We start from the raw sequence: 20,359 nt of genomic DNA, 5'->3' as shown, positions 1-20,359 counted from the left end.
TGTTATATTGAAAGTAATGCCACAAGTGACCAAGACTTGAAAACATAGATGGTTCCCACCCTATAGTTCCAACCACTATATCCTGATTTTACAGTTCATACATTTATGCAGTTTGAACTTCACACACTACACTGAACCGGCACCACCATAGCCCTGGACGTGATGCTGCAGAAGCTAGAGAGGGAGAGGAAGGTGGGCATCGCTGCCTTCATACGCACGATAAGACTGAGTCGTCCCCTGGTGGTTCAGACTGAGGTAAATACTGACTCCAGACTTAACCCCTATCAGACTGATAAAGACTGACTCTAACCCCTACCAGACTGAGGTAAAGACTGACTCCAGACTAACCCCTATCAGACTGGTAAAGACTGACTCCAGACTAACCCCTATCAGACCGGTAAAGACTGACTCCAGACTAACCCCTATCAGTGGCGAGTGCTGCTAATGTTGGCGACAGAGAAGAACTCGAAATGCCTCCTTCGTCATTTAAATCCCATGTATGGGAGCACTTTGGCTTCTCTGTCAATTATAACAATGACGGACAGTGTCATTGGAAGTGTGGTCGATAAAAAAGTTACAGTGTTTAAGCGTTGTGCAACGAGAAAGTCGTACGAGCATGGCCACACAGTTGCCGCGACATCACCCTGGTGTGTTGACGGGAGGCATGAAAAAGGCACCCTGACAACTTCTGATAATGTAGCCAATTTTTTCATACCATGTTTAAAGTAAGGTTTCACTTTATTATTTAGTTAAAAGTAGCATAAAACAAGTTTATTTGTCTGCTTTAAAGAGCCCAGTGATTCACTGCTGCAACCAGGTGCCTCCTCCCTCTCTCCTACTGCATACCTTAAGTTGAATGTGTGTTTCTGTTTAATATGTAGCCTAACGTTTCGAGTAAGGTTTCACTTTATTATTTAGTTGAAAGTAGCATAAAACATGTTTATTTGTCTGCTTTAAAGAGCCCAGTGATTCACTGCTGCAACCAGGTGCCTCCTCCCTCTCTCCTACTGCATACCTTAAGTTGAATGTGTGTTTCTGTTTAATATGTAGCCTAACGTTTGAGTGTAGAATATGTTATGTATGTATATATATATATATACACACACACATATATAGGCTATATATACCAGTTTTGACATCTTGAATGTTGTTGGGTTTTACACAGTAAAAGTGGTATTTTTTACAGAATTCGAGGAAAAAGCTTTTTATTTTTATTTTTTGTGTTGATCCGAAAAATGATCCGATCCGTGACTCAAAAACCGTGACACGATCCGATCCGTGAGTTAGGCGATCCATTACACCCCTAGTAAAGACTGACTCCAGACTAACCCGTACCAGACTGAGGTAAAGACTGACTCCAGACTAACCCCTACCAGACTGAGGTAAAGACTGACTCCAGACTAACCCCTACCAGACTGAGGTAAAGACTGACTCCAGACTCACCTCTATCAGACCAGCACATACCTTCATTGCCCAGTGTGAGCTTGAACACACCAAGATCTGACTCTTTCACCACCTCCTCAAACACATCCCCATCAACTTCAGTTCCAGATCCATCATACAGCTTTGCATCTGATCTGATAAACTGGTAACTAGGATTCCATTTTGGGAAAGCTGTGACAAACATTAAAACAACAGCCTACAATTAGATTTGCAATCATAATAGTAAAAGTAATCAGACTAAATGGCAAATTAAAAGCTTACCTTCAGTCAAAAGGTTGTCAAGTGTCAGGTCAATGATCTTGACATATTTTTGTTCACCATTGAACCTCACCTTGATCAGCATCTGGAAGTGGTGATACAAGATTAATTAATTAATTAATTTTGCCATTTAGCAGACGCTTTTAATCCAAAGCTATTTACAATTACGAATTACAGGGACATTCCCCCTGGAGTAAGATAGGCCACAATGGATGAAAAAGCATTACATTTGTATTTCAATCATGACACATTACAAGAGACAACTAACTTCTTCACCAATACTCATTTACTTAGCTATGGTAATTTCACAGTACAATATAATAAAGACAGACTGCAGGGAGAGGAGCGAGCTAGCTAGTTCAGTGTTGCCAGATTGGATTGATTGGCACGCGATAACTTAGACAACTCCCCACACAATGCAGTCTTTGCTTTCACTGGAATCTATGAACATTAGCTATGTTAGGCTAGAATAAAGAATACAACAGTCACCCTCCAATTAGCTAGTTTAATGTTGCTCATTTACATCTGCTGTGATGATGCTAACGCTAATCGTTGTAGGATTCCCCGCGCACATGTTAAGTAAACTAGCCATTCAAGCTAATAGCTATGTTAGCCAACTCCCCACACGTGCACGTTGTTAACGTATTTTTACTGGAATCGAGAGACATTACAAAAAAAGACAACACAATCACCCCTCTACACTCTGTTAAGAACGTTAACTTTACCTCTACTGACATCGTCATAAACAACACTACTCAAAAGAATAGACACACCAAGCAAAAGCAAAATAAAGTCCACAAGAAACACTGGAGAGGCTAACCCTAGAACACTATGGGCCGGTTTCAGAGACTAGGTTTAAGCCTAGTCCTGGACTAAATCACACTTTCAATGTAAAATCTCCATTGAAGATGTTTTTTAATCTACGACTAGGCTTAAGCCTTGTCTGTGAAACCGGCCCTATGTCTGTATAGGAGGCGAGCTAATAGTCCGGACGTTCCCGTCAACAACAGCGGGACTACAGTGGCCCACAGGCCGCGACAGATGATGAGGTAAGGCGTAAAGTCCACTTAAGAACGTTAACTTTACCTCTACTGACATTGTCTAGTTAGACGTTAGCTAACTTGCCTTAATTATCTTCATGTGAACACTCGCACATGACGTTAGCCCTTTGGAAACCAGTATTTTAAGATATAAGATCAGCTGGAGTGTATGGTGAACAACAATATAAAGTTATTCTAAAATGCTGCTTCTGTTGAAATGCCAAAGTATCCGTTTAATTAATAGATGATTAGGAGACACGACTTACCGCAGTTGATCGACGTCACTCGAAAATGGCATTCAGTGAAATGGCGCTGTTGAACATTCTGCTAGCTTGAAGAAACCACGTGACTGAAGAAACCACGTGACTGAAGAAACCACGTGGAACTGATTGACAAATGATGGGCGGGGCTTTCCAGAGTAAGTCTAACACCGTGTCAATTAACTCCTTGAATTATCACCAACACTGGAGGGGATATTACTCTAGCTGTTGTTGTAATAACTCGGAAAGAGTCAATGTATTTTTACACTGCATATTTAACACTGGGGAATTTACTGTGAATCCTGTTACATCTTAATTAGCCTAATTGAAATAGTACCTCGGGAGAGGGTTACACAATCATGAAAATCAGAATTATTTTCTATAAGAATCGCCCTTCATCTACAGAAAGAGGGGGTAACCTACATGCCATAGGCTACTGTACCTTTTCACTATCATCGTCATGTTCTTATTATAGTATAGTATAGTGGATAGTGTACATAGCCTTTATTTATGTAAACCAGCTCTTTTCCCTTCTTGTTTTTAGTTTTTTTTTCCTAGCACCAGGGGAGCCCCCCCTCCCAAATTTCGTTGTTTGGTACCTGTACTATATCAATGACAATAAAGACCATTCATTCATTCATCATTCATATATCACATGTTTGATCATGTTACACTATTTGCGCTTCTGCTTAGATTATAAACTTCATTTCGTTGTCTGCTATTTGTACTCTGCAATGACAATAATATCTAATGTAATATTTCTTTATTATTATTATTAATAATAATATTACAATAGCCTAATTATTATTTTCATATTTCTATAGGCTAACAATCGCCCTTCATCTAGCCTAGAGGAGGTCAAAGAAAAAAAAAGAACAAGGGGAACGAAGTCGGTGGTTTGTCAAAATGTAAATAATATGTATTTTTCATGAAAGTGTGCGTCAGGGAGTCCTTTCCACACATGATAGCGACAATCTGTAGCACAGCCTCAGCCCCCAAACCTGCCGAAAGGTGAGGTTTGAAGCGCTCTCTCCTCTTAGTATGACATGTAACAACCCAGAGTGCTATATTGTAATGAGCAGTGTATTGCTTATTGATGTTGTTATGTGAATTGAAGGGAGGTTTTCGGTTTATGGATAATGCAATAGAGGGTGGGATCAGCCAGGCATTTTAGACTTTTGTTCTGTTGTTTAGTTTGTTGTTCTGCCTGCGCATCTCCTCCCTAGCTTATTAGATGAACTGCTCACCCATGTGTTCCTTCGCAAATAAATAAATTCAATACAGTTCAGACTGAATATTTGTTTAAACCCAATTCCTAACTTTTAAAACTAATTAGGAAAAACGGCATCAATTTAATAATAATTTTAATAATTTAATAATTCATTAATAATTCATGAGCAAACATGTCCAGTTAATGTTTTATTGACATAAACACTTCTTTATAAGATACAGATTGGATAGCATTTATGGTATGGCATTTATGGTATAGGCACAATATTTATTTAATACAACTCTGGAGCACTGTCTCCAAGGTTGTCGCTGTCAGTAGCTATAGCTATAGCAACTACAAAACTAAAATATAGCCCATACATAGCATACACACACACACTTGGCAGCAAAAGACCACTCAGTAACACTGCACCAGATAACAAGAGATAACCATAGGAACGATCCCCTAACAATCTTACAGAGTGACAACTGCTAATTATTTAAACACTATCCCCTGACAAGTAGGTATTATTATTTCATACCAGTAGGGGGAGCCAAAAGCTTGTTTGTATAACACATTCAAAGGCAGTTCGGGTTTATGAAAAAAGCAGCCACAACCTCATATTCAGACAACTCACATGCTATATGGCTCAGTTTGTTCATAATGAAGGGTGGAGGTCATATGCATATGCATCCCAAAAACAGCTCCTCAGTTTATTCACAACACTACTGTATCATAGTAGAAGAACTAACCTTTAAAACAAAGAAGAAACGAAAACCCTCTCCATAAAGTGTGTTTTATCATCATTTTAATCTTGGAGTGTGTGTGTGTGTGTGTGTGTGTGTGTGTGTGTGTGTACCAACATGAGTGTTTGCATGCATGTGGGGGAGTGTGTGAGTGAAAGAGACACTGCTGGAGAGAGGATTTAGAATAAGCTGAACTCTCGGTCCGTCATCGACATCTCTTTCACAAACCTGAGGAAAAGAAACATGTAAGCAGAGTGAGAGCAGAACACTGGCATCTCAATTTCTATGACAACAGTTGACCAATCAAAAGACAAAGATAGACATGGTGTTCACTTGGTCATCTCGCTGTTTTTGCGGGGGAATCTTGTGACTTGGGACCTGGATTCCTGCATCCTTTCCTGGCCTCCGCTGGATATCCTCCACCCATACCGCTGGTTGTCCGTCACGGGCGCTGAGTACAGCTGGTTTGGGGCTACGGAAGAAAAGATCTGATTCAGATCTTGGTACTGATATTTCAAAGTGAGCTTGACTGACTCCCCCACCACTATACAGTTACAGTATATTCAAACTGACGTCTTGACTTTCTTTCTTAATGGCACAGTACAGGTCTGAGAGAGCATGTCTGTCCAACTCATTCTATTTCCATGCAGTTAAAAAAAAAAAACCTTCCTCTACTGTTAACTTACATCTGGGTGTCTGAACCCGTTTGAGCATCTCTCTGTACCGCTCCTGGCTTCCTTTGTGTATGTCTGGGCTGTAGGGGATCGGCTGGTTGTAGATGCTGCATGTGTCTGTACATTTGGGGGGTCCCCTCTGGACTTGAATGGGGGGCAGTGGCAGTCCTGACTGTTTAGTCCAGTTTCTTGAATCAAACTCATCATCTGTAGAGGGAGGTGTAGTAGGCCTACTGTAGACTGAATACTTACAATCATCCATAGCTAGAAATCACTGCACTGATACAACTACAATCGTTTAAAAGTGAGTTAACACAGACGTTATAGGTACAGAAGTAATGGACGGGGCAAACTTCCAAACAACGGGCTAGCTGGCTAACGCGTTAGCTTACTTACTGATACGCAAATAAAAGCGCTCCTCACTTGTCTGGCTAGTGGCTACTACTCAACGCAGGAAGCCGATTCTCTTCTTGGATTCAGTAACATTTTATCTCCAATGGGATTTTGATAGCCCAAATTTGTAATCCCGAAGAAAGCCATCAAGCACCGTTGCCAGCAACAGTCTGGAGCTGTCCAGGATAGCAAGACAACGTGGACAAACCGCAGGCTACCTTTACCGAAATAAATCACAACTTCTGTTTTATACGAGTTGAGCGTCTGGACAGCCGTGGTGGGGCCTGGGTCATCCTTGTCATAAATAAATAAAGTTATTTAGCAGCAGTGACTGACCAGTGTGAGGTACACAATGAGTCGTGAGCTCTCAAACAGGCGTCCATTGAGGGCCTTGCTGGCCAGCACGCTGTAGCACACGCTGTTCCCACACAGGAACAACAGACGAGCCACATTCTCCATGTGCCATGCCTGGGGGAGGACTGGAGGCCAACAGAACCAGCACAAAACAAAACAACTGTCATTCATACACACAGCATTCACACTTTACATTAACATTTTTGACATTTAGCAGACGCCTTTATCCAAAGCAACTTACAAGCGCAGTACACTTATCGCAGCCCAGTACACACATAAAGATAATCTGGCCGATTTTGGCCCAATTTCCCCCCTTCCGACCAAGGACAGCAAACGCCCGATTATCGGATGGCTCTAAAGATTATCCTACAAGATTATCCTGTGGTGTGAGGTGTGTTAAGAGTCAATTTCTCCCTACAATCTGCTCGGAAAATGGTCGGGGCCGACGATCGTAAATATTAAACGTGTTCAATATTTATGATCAAAAGTCTTATTGTCTGTGGTCAAAACTGACAACTCCCAAGTCCGATTGTGACGTGGAATGGAATGTAGCCACTCAAGAAGCGAGCTGACTGACGCGTCTTCTTCTTTTCGTTCTTCTGCACTTTATTTTCCCTGTAGCACATGGCTGCCTCTACAGGTCAGTCAGGGTACTACTACCCTGTTCACGCGAGACTCCAGACTGTCGGAGGACAGATCTTTATGCATGTGGTTGTATATTGGAGCACACCACACACAATATGATCAAGACTGTTCAATCCATGATTTTTTATCTTCATGTGTGGGGTCCTTCTCAGATAATCAGAAAATCCTGTGTACCAGGCTTAAGGTAAGTGAATCATCTATACATCAGTCATCATCGCACCATTTGCTTAGTGAAATCTATAATCCTATGGTAATGGTACATACTGTACGTGTGGACTGACCAGACATACAGTATATACAGTATACAGACAAAAGAGTGTAAAAGGTTTGTCTACCATTCCTGGGTGTGTAAAATATAATCATTCAAAGTTGCCAAGTCCTCTGGGCTACTGCAGTTACCTATGAGCTCCTCCAGGATGGCCATTATGGTGTCGCTGGTCCAATCTTTGGCTTCCAGGTCGCTGTGTAGCAGGATGAGAGCCTTGGCCAGGTCGGACTGGGCCACCCCAGCACGCAGCTGCTCCTGCCAGCCTAGCGAACCTGGAAAGAACATTCCCTTACACTACACATACACTTTGCCTTGCAACTCTGGCCAACCAAAAAACAAGCATTTCATTTGTTATTATTAACATTAGAATTTCACCATGTAATTACAAACAAGTGATTTATATACTGTTCAAAAGTGCAACCAGTTTTTTTAAGGTAGAAACCGAGAAGGCCCATGTTGTCCCTCTCACCGTCTGGTAGCAGTGGTCCGTAGAGGATGAACAGCAGCCGGGCTTGGCTGACAATGGGCCAGGGTTTCAGGATGCGGGTCAGCCAGAACAGAGTGTCCTTGCTGTTCTTCCAGGGGTCCAACAGAACCTGTCTGCAGAACAGACGGATCTGTTGCTCCAACAGCTGACATGAACCTGAGGGAGAAAAAAGACATACGTCTCTCACACTCTTTCAATTAGCCTCTCTCTCTCTCTCTCTCTCTCTCTCTCTCTCTCTCTCTCTCTCTCTCTCTCTCTCTCTCTCTCTCTCTCTTAGGGACAGACACTCACCTGGCTTTCCTGTGACCACTGACATGATTTTCTGGGGTAGATTTGTGAAGTCGCACAGGAAGTTAAAAACTCTGCGACACTCCAGCTCTTCCCAGCCGGCTATCAATGTCTGTCAGTCAAACATTAACCATCTCAATACAGGATTCAGCCTTTGATATTAAATTGTCTGATGTTCTTTGTAACTAAGCTCTCACCTGTAGAAACGCTCCATAGCTGGAGAAGCCTTGGCATTGCACTGATTTAATGCACTCTTCCATCATGAAGCAAGGAACCTGAGTGGGAGGTAACAACTGTGTTAGTCTAAGTAAGGTTAACTAGAAAATAACAATCTATTCAATGTTGTCAACTGTTTGGTTTGTTTAGAAATGTGAGAATGTTTGTAGAGCACACACAGCTAAACATTGCCTCATCTGTCCTCCCTCACCTCTCTGTCTTACCTGTGAAAACTTGCTATATATGAACGTTAGCCTATCCTTTGTTGGCAGCAAGAGGGTACATCTCTTGAACAATAAACCTGAAACGATGAGCAAAAACCACAAGAATGTAACATAGTGACTATATTTGCCAACCAGGACCACTTGCTTTCCTCATCGGACCCCCTAAGAAAGGAGATAGAAATAATACTTTGGTCTATCTACCTGATAAAGAATTACAGCAGAAATAATGTGGCTCTGAATATTAGTTTATTATAAACATATGTGTTCTTGGCCAACCAACTAAGTAAAATAACGGTAAATTAATCAAATAAAGCTGTTGAGGAGCCTCTCACCCAGCGATGTGTAGTGTTCTAGTGAGGACACCTCGGTGGAGTGATGACACCCCTGTACGATGGTCCTCTTCCTCCAGGTCTGAGTGGAGACATAGCCCATGATGTGGCGACTGATGGCCTTGGACACCATGCTCAACACACTGATCTGCAACACTTTACCACAACAAACAACGAGGCAGGGAGAAACATCTCATTATTTCAGATGCACGTCATTGGAGCTATATATTTATGCAATTTAGTACCCTGCCCCTGGTAAATGCTTTAATCAGAATAGTTCAGCCTCATAGATATGTCTCATCTAAATAATCATAATTCACCCATCCTGAAAAAAATGTCCAAAGCAAACAGAACCCACCAGAGAGTCTATCCAGGATCATGTCAAAGACCTCGGGGGCCAGCCGCTCAAAGAAACAGTCGCTGGCCCGAACCTGACGACTCTGACTGCGGGTCGTCATGGTTCTGACAGGATACGGCCGGCGTCTGCGGTGATACTTGTGGGTCACCGTGAATTTCCTTGTCACTTTCGCCATAATAACTGGAATACTGTCAAGCCTTTATTGTCCCGCAAATAATCTAGAAGCGAAAGGAAATAGCTAGTTAGTTAAACTTGGTGGTTAGCCACAAACTGAAAAGTTGCTGGCTAGGATAGCTGCATGAACTTACCCAGCTGAGGAGAATGGCACTTGTCAATAAACCTTTGAAATTGTTGCCTTACTGAGCTTTAAATGCTCCTTCACATGCTGTTATGTGTTCAGGTAAATATTGACACCACTGACATGAGACAATATAATATATCTAAACTAAAGTCACCGACAGTTTTACCTCAGCCGGCGAGCTGCTTGTGTGCTGCACAGTTCCTGCTCCCTCGCGAGGACACTCGCTGAACAACAAGGGGTGCGTTCGTAAACACGCTCTGGAAATCTGATCAGCACTCATGGAATGCCTGTTGTCCAATCAAATTACTTGGTCCCTTTATGACGTTGAACCCAGTGTGCGTTCCGGCGCTCTCAGAGCAAATTTACGAACGCACCCAAGGAGCGCTACCGCGAAATACGATCAGCTCGCGCCGTCATCTCGAATGAATGAATGGTCTTTATTGTCATTAATATAGTACAGGTACCATACAACGAAATTTGGGAGGGGGGGGCTCCCCTGGTGCTAGGAAAAAAAACTAAAAACAAGAAGGGAAAAGAGCTGGTTTACATAAATAAAGGCTATGTACACTATCCACTATACTATACTATACTATACAAATAAAACACTGTGCTGTACTCTATGCTATGCTATACCTATTCTAACATTTCCTATCTCTGAACCTTATGTACCCAAGGGTTGTCATATTGCACATAGTGTTATTGCACATTCATTTAAAGTGTCGCAGTTTGCAGGTTTGAAATGTTCACAGTTGTGTTTCAGTATTGCACTTGATTTCAATCTAGTAGCTGCCATCAAATTGTCTAGATTGTCCAGGGCCTAGAACCTAGGTCTTTGCTGTGTTCAGGGCCTGAATGGCCCTGGGGTAGAAGCTGAGCTTCAGTCTGTTTGTCCTTGCGAACATGGTCCTGAACCGCCTGTCCGAGGGCAGCCGAGCAAAGTGTTCGTACCCAGGGTGGGATGGGTCTCTGGAGATCTTGGAGGCCTTCCTGAGGCAGCGTGTGTTGTACAGCTCTTCCAGAGAGGGGAGGGGGGTGCCGGTGATCTTCTGCGCCGATCTCACGACTCTCTGTAGCGCATTCCTCTCTGCGGCTGTGCAGCTGGAGAACCACACGCAGATGCAGTAGGTGAGGATGCTCTCCACTGCGCAGCGGTAGAAGGTCACAAGCATCTCCTGTCCGATGTGGTTTTTCCTGAGGACTCTCAGGAAGTAGAGCCGCTGTTGTGCCTTCTTGATGATGGCTGCTGTGTTGGTCTTCCAGGACAGGTCATCATGTGCACCCCCAGGAATCGGAGGGTTGAGACTCTCTCCACGCTCCCTCCATCGACGAGCAGGGGTTGGACCTCAGATTTTTTCCTCCTGAAGTCCACGATGATTTCCTGGGTCTTTGACTGGTTCAGCAGCAGGTTGTTAACCTTGCACAGCTTGCCCAGCTGCTCCACCTCATCCCTGTACGCCGCCTCGTCCCCCCCCCGAGATGCAGCCCACCACGGTGGTGTCGTCTGCAAACTTTACGATGGAGTTGCTGGGGTGGACGGGGGTGAAGTCGTAGGTGTAGAGGTTGTAGAGGATGGGGCTTAGCACGCAGCCCTGGGGGGACCCAGTGCTGAGTCTGAGGGCTGTGGAGGTGTGGGAGCCCACCCGCACCCTCTGGGGGCGGTCAGACAGGAAGTCCTTGATCCATGCACATATAGAGTGTGATAGTCCCAGGTCTAGTAGTTTGGTCACTAGCCTGTCTGGAAGGATGGTGTTGAAGGCAGAGCTGAAGTCCACAAAGAGCAGTCTCGCGTAGCTGTTTCCCCTCTCCAGGTGGGATAGAGTGGAGTGGAGAGTCGTCGCGATGGCGTCCTCTGTGGACCTGTGGGCTCTGTAGGCGAACTGGTATGGATCCAGGTTGGGCGGGAGGCGTGTGACTATGTGGGCCCGGACTAGTTTCTCGAAGCACTTCATGATGATTGGTGTGAGTGCCACCGGGCGGTAGTCGTTTAGGCAGCTCACCGTGCTTTTCTTCGGGACTGGGATGATAGTTGAGGTTTTCAGGCAGGGTGGGATGGTGGCCTGGGACAGGGACTGGTTGAAGATGTTGGTGAAAACCCCGGCCAGCTGGTCGGCGCAGTCCCTCAGCACCCGTCCCAGGACGCCATCCGGCCCTGAGGCTTTCCTGGGGTCCACCGCCTTCAGCACGCGTCTCACTTCATGCTCTGTGAGGGTGAGGCTGCTGAGAGCTGGAGAGAGTGGTGTTTGTGTTGTGGTTACCTCCGTTCGCCCCTCGTCGAACCGGGCGTAGAAGGAGTTCAGCTTTTCCGCCAGCAGGGGGTCGTCCTCCGCGGCTGTGAGCCTGTTGGCTCTGAAGTTTGTCATGTGCTGGACCCCCTGCCACACCCGCCTGGAGTCGTTGCTCAGGAAGCATTCCTCAATCTTCTCTCTGTGGTCTGCCTTGGCCTCCCGGATGCCACGCTTTAGGTTAGCCCTGGTGGTGCTGTACAGCAGTGTGTCCTTCGCTGAGAAGGCGTTGTCCCTCTCCTTGAGCAGTTTTTGGACCTTCACAGTCATCCATGGCTTCGTGTTGGGGTAGACCCGGACTAGCGGTCTAGCCTTGTAAGCAAGCTTGATGTTGGTGTATACCTTATCCAGTGTTTTTTCTCCTCTTGTTGCACATTTAACATGCTGATAGAACTTCGGTAGTACTACCTTCAGGTCAGCATGATTGAAGTCCCCGGCGATTATATGAACTGCCTGTGGGTCTGCGCTCTGTCCACTACTGATGACGTCATGTAGCCGCGCCAATGCTAAGCTACCATCCGCGCTAGGCGCAATGTAAACAGATGTTATGTACACCGCGTTGAATTCCCTCGGGAGGTATGTGGGTCGGCATTTCGCGCCAAAAGTAAACATTACTAATAATAATAATAATATTCGACTCTTTATTTGCTGTTGAATCTCATTCACAACTGAAGTCATTTCGTCAACTTCTGACAATAGTTTAATGTAAATTAATGCTGTAGCCTTAAGGTGAGAGAGTGTGACATGTATGAAATAATATAGATGTCGATCTATTGTATATCTAGGCAGTGGCGGCTGGCCGATAGAGGGCGCTGGGGCGCCGCCCCCACCTTCACTTCCTAGTTCCCCACCTTCACTTCCTAGTTGCGATTTGTAAAAGTTTTAAAAAATAAATAAACATTGTTTATTCACAAAATGCGGCTGATATTCTGTCGGCGCCTATCAGCATCACAAATCCTCCAATACAATAAACATTTTATCTGTGTGTGTGTAAAATTCACTGTTAAAATACATAGGGGGAGGAGTCGGGTCGCCGATCGAATGCAAGTCTATCGCAGGCCAAATACTTTTCGCTTACACGTGAGCTGTAGCAGCGCTCCAATTGGCTGTCTCTATTTCTCGCGCAAAAAGTTGCGTCCTGAATATCCGGTTGTAATAGCAGACAATGCATTATGCTGAGGACTTCCGACTTCCGGGCTTCCGGACTTCCGGGCTGCTCTCCTAACAAATTAAGTTGTTTACAATGTAAGGAGGATTTATTTCTGTAAACAAATTGAACAAATGGATTAGAAGGAGGCATCTTTTGTTCCCAACTTGAGGATATTGCAACTGGACCTATTACCGAAGTCAAACTTCGTTTGTGGTCGCAATCTCCGCACCGGCTGTTAGGCTGCTACTGTTGGTGTTTTGGGAAGCCAGAATACACAAACTCGACCTGAAGGTAAGAGAGTCAGCTAAGATAAAAGCTACTTCAAACATTTAGTAATATCGTCAGCATGGTACGTTTTCTAATGTCGTCTTTTCGCTTGTTTGTTTATGTATTCACCCAGCACACGCACACACGCACACACGCACACACGCACACACGCACACACGCACGCACACACGCACACACGCACACACGCACACACGCACGCACGCACGCGCACACGCACACACGCACACACACACACACACACACACACACACACACAGGGGGGATGAGGAGGTCTGTACAGGGGGGTAGAGGGGATGAAGAGGTCTGTACAGGGGGGTAGAGGGGATGAAGCGGTCTGTACAGGGGGGTAGAGGGGATGAAGAGGTCTGTAGAGGAGGGTAGAGGGGATGGAGAGGTCTGTACAGGGGGGTAGAGGGGATGAAGAGGTCTGTACAGGGGGGTAGAGGGGATGAAGAGGTCTGTACAGGGGGTAGAGGGGATGGAGAGGTCTGTAGAGGTGGGTAGAGGGGATGAAGAGGTCTGTAGAGGTGGGTAGAGGGGATGAAGAGGTCTGTACAGGGGGGTAGAGGGGATGAAGAGGTCTGTAGAGGTGGGTAGAGGGGATGAAGAGGTCTGTACAGGGGGGTAGAGGGGATGAAGAGGTCTGTACAGGGGGGTAGAGGGGATGGCGAGGTCTGTACAGGGGGGTAGAGCTATTCTCAGTCTAAAATCGACTGTAAATCCAGATTTTAAAGTTGATATTCTTCCCCGTGGAGCATGCCCCCAACCTGTGCCCCACCCAACATGTTTAGCACCAGCCGCCACTGGTAGGAGTGTACTGCTTTTTTAAGGCAAAATGAAGAATAGCAAACAAAAAATACAGTATGGCAATATAGCAATAGCATAGAGAAGAATAGCAAACTAACAATACTACAATAGGTGCTTAACAGGGAGGATTCTGGTAGTAGGCCTACTTCTTGAAGAAGTGAGTTTTGAGCCTGCGTTAAAAGATATAAGGGCTATTGATTGTCTTTATAGTATGCGCTATGCCATTTGAAGTCTGGCTGCTGCGTTAATCGCATGAATTTTTTTTTAAATAGCTCACTGCCTACCCAGCCAATGACCTCACTGCACGTTACTGCATAAACGTTTATTCCTGCTAAAACAAATGACAAGGATGACCCAGGCCCCACCACGGCTGTCCAGACGCTCAACTCGTGGGCGGTCCTTGTTACCATGGTTTCGTATAAAACAGAAGTTGTGATTTATTTCGGTAAAGGTAGCCTGCGGTTTGCACACGTTGTCTCGCTATCCCGGACAGCTCCAGACTGTTGCTGGCAACGGTGCTTGATGGCTTTCTTCGGGATTACAAATTTGGGCTATCAAAATCCCATTGGAGATAAAATGTTACTGAATCCAAGAAGAGAATCGGCTTCCTGCGGTGAGTAGTAGCCACTACACTACTTGAGAATCAAGGACCCCAATTGAAATAAGCCAGTGGCTTTCTTGGGTTTTTATCCTGTTAGTTGACCTTGTATGTAATATGTACTTTCATGTACCTACTTCTGCAAATCTTCTAATAAAGTTTTCAATCAATCAAAAACTAGCCAGACAAGTGAGGAGCGCTTTTATTTGCGTATCAGTAAGTAAGCTAACGCGTTAGCCAGCTAGCCCGTTGTTTGGAAGTTTGCCCTGTCCATTACTTCTGTACCTATAACGTCTGTGTTACAGTTTTTTACGATTACTAACTCACCATGTTCAATACTGAAACCACAGTTTCACAACTCTTCATACAGTCAGCAGAGCAGAAACCCATGTGAACAACACTGTGACTCTTTCTCTGTGATTTGTGCATTGCTTTCATACAGAATGCATTCAATGACTACGTTCTCCAAATGCCATAACACTTCTCTCATTGAAACTCCCCCACTTGCAAAATACTATGTATTTGCAACACATTTTTTCATTGCTAACATACTGTGTTCAAAACTCTGAAGAACACGTTCAAAACTGAATTATTTGGTGCAATTTTACAGTAATCATATTCCTATCATATATGACAGAAAGCTCGCAATAAACAGTTTTTTTGCACAGTGTTTGAGTGTGCAGATGCTGTTATTTTGCACTCTATTGATACTCTTCAGTTCCAGAACCTCAGCAAAGTCTGATAACGGATGAGCGGTGGTATTTTCACTATTTGCAGTAATCATATTGAAATGTCTAGAAAATATTACAGTAGCAGAATATATACAATGAAATGAAATAGACTAGATGCATTGCCAGGGAATACATTAGATGTGACCAGATGCAGAACAGAGGGTGGACCAAAACCCTCAGGAGTGAGACATTTTTGTGTGATTGCTATTGTATTGTAGGCCTGGAATTTCTGTTTTTCTTTTTTATTTGAACTTTGCATCTTCCACTTTATTTTTCACTTTTCATTTTACACAAGTAAATGTAGTGTACTTTGAAGTAAATGTACCGTACATTACTTTCTGCAAAGATACTGAAAAAAAGGATAAAACAGAATACGTAAAGGATAGAAGCAAAAGATAGAATAAAAGATAGAAGCAAATTGCGGCATTTCTGATTCATTCTTGTTGCCTAATACTTTACAGTTGTACAGTCAACTATTCTGTCTATGATTACTATAAATCAAACCATTTTTATAATGAAATATTCATTCTTGTGAAAATCATTCAAACTATGTAATGCTCCCTGTTGTTAGTGTTTTGTAAGTCAGAATGTTATGAATGACAGTGTATGCTTCTGAGTGAACATTGTTGACAGTGTGTGGTTGAACGAGCTTCTTTTGAGACATGAATGAAGTCATTGGCCAACATGAGTGTTACGAATGCAGACTGTATGAAGAGTTGTGAAACTGTGGTTTCAGTATTGAACATGGTGAGTTAGCAATCGTAAAAAACTGTAACTCACTTTTAAACGATTGTAGTTGTATCAGTGCAGTGATTTCTAGCTATGGATGATTGTAAGTATTCAGTCTACAGTAGGCCTACTACACCTCCCTCTACAGATGATGAGTTTGATTCAAGAAACTGGACTAAACAGTCAGGACTGCTGCCCCCCATTCAAGTCCAGAGGGGACCCCCCAAATGCACAGACACATGCAGCATCTACAACCAGCCGATCCCCTACAGCCCAGACATACACAAGGGAAGCCATGAGCGGTACAGAGAGATGCTCAAACGGGTTCAGACACCCAGATGTAAGTTAACAGTAGAGGACTTAGCTTTTTTTTTTAACTGCATGGAAATAGAATGAGTTGGACAGACATGGTCTCTCAGACCTGACCTGTGCCATTAAGAAAGAAAGTCAAGACGTCAGTTTGAATATACTGTAACTGTATAGTGGTGGGGAGTCCGTCAAGCTCACTTTGAAATATCAGTACCAAGATCTGAATCAGATTTTTTTCTTCCGTAGCCCCAAACCAGCTGTACTCAGCGCCCGTGACGGACAACCAGCGGTATGGGTGGAGGATATCCAGCGGAGGCCAGGAAAGGATGCAGGAATCCTGGTCCCAAGTCACAAGATTCCCCCGCAAAAACAGCGAGATGACCAAGTGAGCACCATGTCTATCTTTGTCTTTTGATTGGTCAACTGTTGTCATAGAAATTGAGATGCCAGTGTTCTGCTCTCACTCTGCTTACATGTTTCTTTTCCTCAGGTTTGTGAAAGAGATGTCGATGACGGACCGAGAGTTCAGCTTATTCTAAATCCTCTCTCCAGCAGTGTTTCTTTCACTCACACACTCCCCCCACATGCATGCAAACACTCATGTTGGTGCACACACACACACACACACACACACACACACACACACACACACGCACACACACACTCCAAGATTAAAATGATGATAAAACACACTTTATGGAGAGGGTTTTCGTTTCTTCTTTGTTTTAAAGGTTAGTTCTTCTACTATGATACAGTAGTGTTATGAATAAACTGAGGAGCTGTTTTTGGGATGCATATGCATATGACCTCCACCTTCATTATGAACAAACTGAGCCATATAGCATGTCAGTTGTCTGAATATGAGGTTGTAGCTGCTTTTTTCATAAAGCCGAACTGCCTTTGAATGTGTTATACAAACAAGCTTTGGGCTCCCCCTACTGGTATGAAATAATAATACCTACTTGTCAGGGGATAGTGTTTAAATAATTAGCAGTTGTCACTCTGTAAGATTGTTAGGGGATCGTTCCTATGGTTATCTCTTGTTATCTGGTGCAGTGTTACTGAGTGGTCTTTTGCTGCCAAGTGTGTGTGTGTATGCTATGTATGGGCTATATTTTAGTTTTGTAGTTGCTATAGCGATAGCTACTGACAGCGACAACCTTGGAGACAGAGCTCCAGAGTTGTATTAAATAAATATTGTGCCTATACCATAAATGCTATCCAATCTGTATCTTATAAAGAAGTGTTTATGTCAATAAAACATTAACTGGACATTTTTGGTCATGATGCCGTTTTTCCTATTTAGTTTTAAAAGTTAGGAATTGGGTTTAAACAAATATTCAGACAGAACTGTCTGAAGTGAATTACTGAATGATTTATCAGGTACAATTAGTTCCTGTCTTTCCTTTCTTCCATTCCACGTTTGTGTCAAGACCACATCTTAAGAATCCCATCACCCCCCCCCCCCCCCTTCCTACACCAACAATTCCCTCATCACACGTCTTGTCCCTGTACTCCCTCTTATTATTCACTGTAAGTGCTTTTATTTGTAACTGCCATTTCCATAGTGCAGAGCTGAGCTCAAGGAAGTCCTGTGAAATGTAATGATCTCTGAGAGAGCCACTTGACCCGGGCAGCGACTCTGTTTCCAATTACAGGGTCATTGAGGCTGTCTGTCAGCACACACAATCTCAATGGAGGTTTTAAAAAATTCAGAGGATCTGGCTGTTAGCTACCAGGCATCTTTATCTTGAGCACTATATCTACCTCAGGGTAGAGATGGGTAGGACAAGTATACAAAACCACTCATGTATGAAAAGGTTATTGGGTAAAAGGGACTGCTTGCTTCGATAATCAGCCAATAGTAATAATCCTACCTTTTATAACTGGTGTTCACAAACAGCCATTAATATCACCACACAAAACTGATCAAAACAGCCATTGATTTATTTTTATTTTTTCATCAAGGGGAAATGTTATTTTTCTCTTTGTCATAGTCCTCAACTCTTCCTGTCCTTCACCTCAGGGAGAAAAAAATCAATCAAATAAAACAAAAAGAAGAGGGTAGGATTCATCAGGCCTGAGCAAAACACTGTTTCAGTAGTACTGGTTTGACCCTCCTCCCCTCCTATAAAAACATCCCAAGAGTCAACCTTCAACCCAAGGACAGGACAGCCCATAGAAATAGAAATAGACTAGATAGAATGCACATTGTCATAAAAATCACGTCCATTCTATAAATGCTATTAGTACTGTATGTGAATCACTCCATCGGTCACGACCTCTTGACATGTACTAACCCCGACCTTAACTGTTCCTTGGCGGTCCCACACGCTCAAGGTCAAACATCATTGCACACGAGGGACCAATAGCGCAAGGCTGCATGAGCTGGCGTTGGTACAAACGTGATCAACTGTTAATTGCCGTTAAAAGTGTTGCAGAAAGGAGCAATAAGGGGTGTTTTCTGAGGATGTTACGACGGGAGACAGCCAAAGAAATGTGCTGCACAGCAAACTAAAACATGGAAGTCAATGTTTAGTCAATGCTGAGTTCACTAAAGGATTTCCATGAGCTTTCATGAACCAACTCTCTACTCTCCTTTCCCTCCCTCCCTCTCTTTCTCTCTCTCTCTCTCTTTCTCTCTCCCTCTCTCTCTCTCTCTTTCTCTCTCTCTCTCTTTCTCTCTCTCTCTCTTTCTCTCTTTCTCTCTCTCTCTTTCTCTCTCTCTCTCCCTCTCTCTCTCTCTCTCTTTCTCTCTCTCTCTCTCTCTCTCTCTCTCTTTCTCTCTCTCTCTCTCTCCCTCTCTCCCTCTCTCTCTCTCTCGTCCACTTTCATGCAGCAGCCCAGACGTGGCAATCAGGCACGGTTCCTGTGTCAGCTGTGTTCTCCAGTGGTTTGTTCTATTAAGGCCATCACATCTTACAGCAAGAGGACTTGTTTCAGTTCCCCTCAAAGACTGGTTGAATTACAAAATAAACACATTCATTGATTCTCTCCTGCCCTCCTCTCAAAGTAGCAGACTAGTGATAGAGAGACCAGTTGCCATACTGCTCGTTGTGCCATCTTCATCATCGTTATCATCGTTATCATCATCATCATCCTCATCATCATCGTGTCTTATTCAGGAAAGGCCTGAAGCCTGGTAGTGAGGGGATCCGTTTACAAGCTGGCTGAGAGTAGAAGTACTGCAGTCGTGTTTGCTCGATAAAAGCGACAGAGTATAGTCCTTACATAACACATGTGTTAACTGTTCAGTCCTTCATAATTGGAGAATATGCACCAGTTGTATTTTTATACCACAGCGACAGCTGATGGGTGTGTGTGTGTGTGTGTGTGTGTGTGTGCTGTGATTATATCTACTGTGTATGGCCAGTGTTTGAAATACTGTACACCGGTGGTGAAGCAGCAAAGATTAGGTTTGGCTGCTGCAGTTGATCAGTTGGTACCAATGAGCTTGAGCTTACATCTGGCATTTTACAAGAAAGCATTCTGGTCTTTGATCCTTTTCGTTGGAATGGAATCACCATAATAATAATAATAATAATAACAACAATAATATTAATACAAATGATGAATACAGAGGTGATACAAAATACCCAACGTTAAAACAAACAAACAAAAATGAAAAGAGGATACCACAATCAGACATGCTTTAGAGCAGATAAGTTTGGCAAGAAAGCAGTTTGTCGTATCATATAAACCTCACAGTGAAAATAGTTATGCCCCTTCAAGATTACAAAGCACAGTATTCAGTCATAATCTCTATATATATATACTTTTTTCCTTCTTTCCTTAGAAAAGACTCTCACTAGCAATTCAAACCTATGAGGCTGTCTGGTACCGCTGCATCCCAATGCCAAGTGTTTCCCTGGATGGTTCTGGAACATCCTGTTTGTTCTGAATCCTTTCATTTCAATTTGCACCAAAAATACTTATTTGACAGGGAGGGGGCAGTTGACAATAATATACCT

The 20,359-nt window shown here is 43.6% G+C and overlaps 2 protein-coding genes across 2 annotated transcripts; one reads left to right on the top strand and one right to left on the bottom strand.

Moving 5' to 3' along the window:
* Positions 1-5,136: 5,136 nt before the first annotated feature.
* Positions 5,137-6,207, bottom strand: LOC308160155 (sperm microtubule inner protein 11-like; the record flags this gene model as incomplete). Its single annotated transcript, XM_080534045.1, has 4 exons — positions 6,077-6,207; positions 5,644-5,861; positions 5,291-5,429; positions 5,137-5,185 (listed from the first exon to the last, which is right to left on the bottom strand). The coding sequence occupies exons 1-4, from the start codon at positions 6,169-6,171 to the stop codon at positions 5,137-5,139; spliced, it is 501 nt and encodes a 166-aa protein (XP_080390171.1). The 5' UTR covers positions 6,172-6,207.
* An 8,336-nt stretch (positions 6,208-14,543) lies between these two features.
* LOC308159955 (sperm microtubule inner protein 11-like) lies at positions 14,544-16,927 on the top strand (the record flags this gene model as incomplete). The annotated part of the gene is made up of 4 exons (XM_080533790.1): positions 14,544-14,634; positions 16,228-16,419; positions 16,635-16,773; positions 16,879-16,927. 4 exons carry the CDS (start codon positions 14,544-14,546, stop codon positions 16,925-16,927), a joined length of 471 nt encoding a protein of 156 aa, XP_080389916.1.
* Positions 16,928-20,359: the final 3,432 nt, after the last annotated feature.

Source organism: Nansenia antarctica (genome assembly GCF_963989245.1).
Source record: "Nansenia antarctica genome assembly, chromosome: 6".
NCBI classification, from domain to species: domain Eukaryota; kingdom Metazoa; phylum Chordata; class Actinopteri; order Argentiniformes; family Microstomatidae; genus Nansenia; species Nansenia antarctica.
Note: the sequence above shows the minus strand (reverse complement) of the source record. Positions and strands in the feature narration are given on the sequence as shown.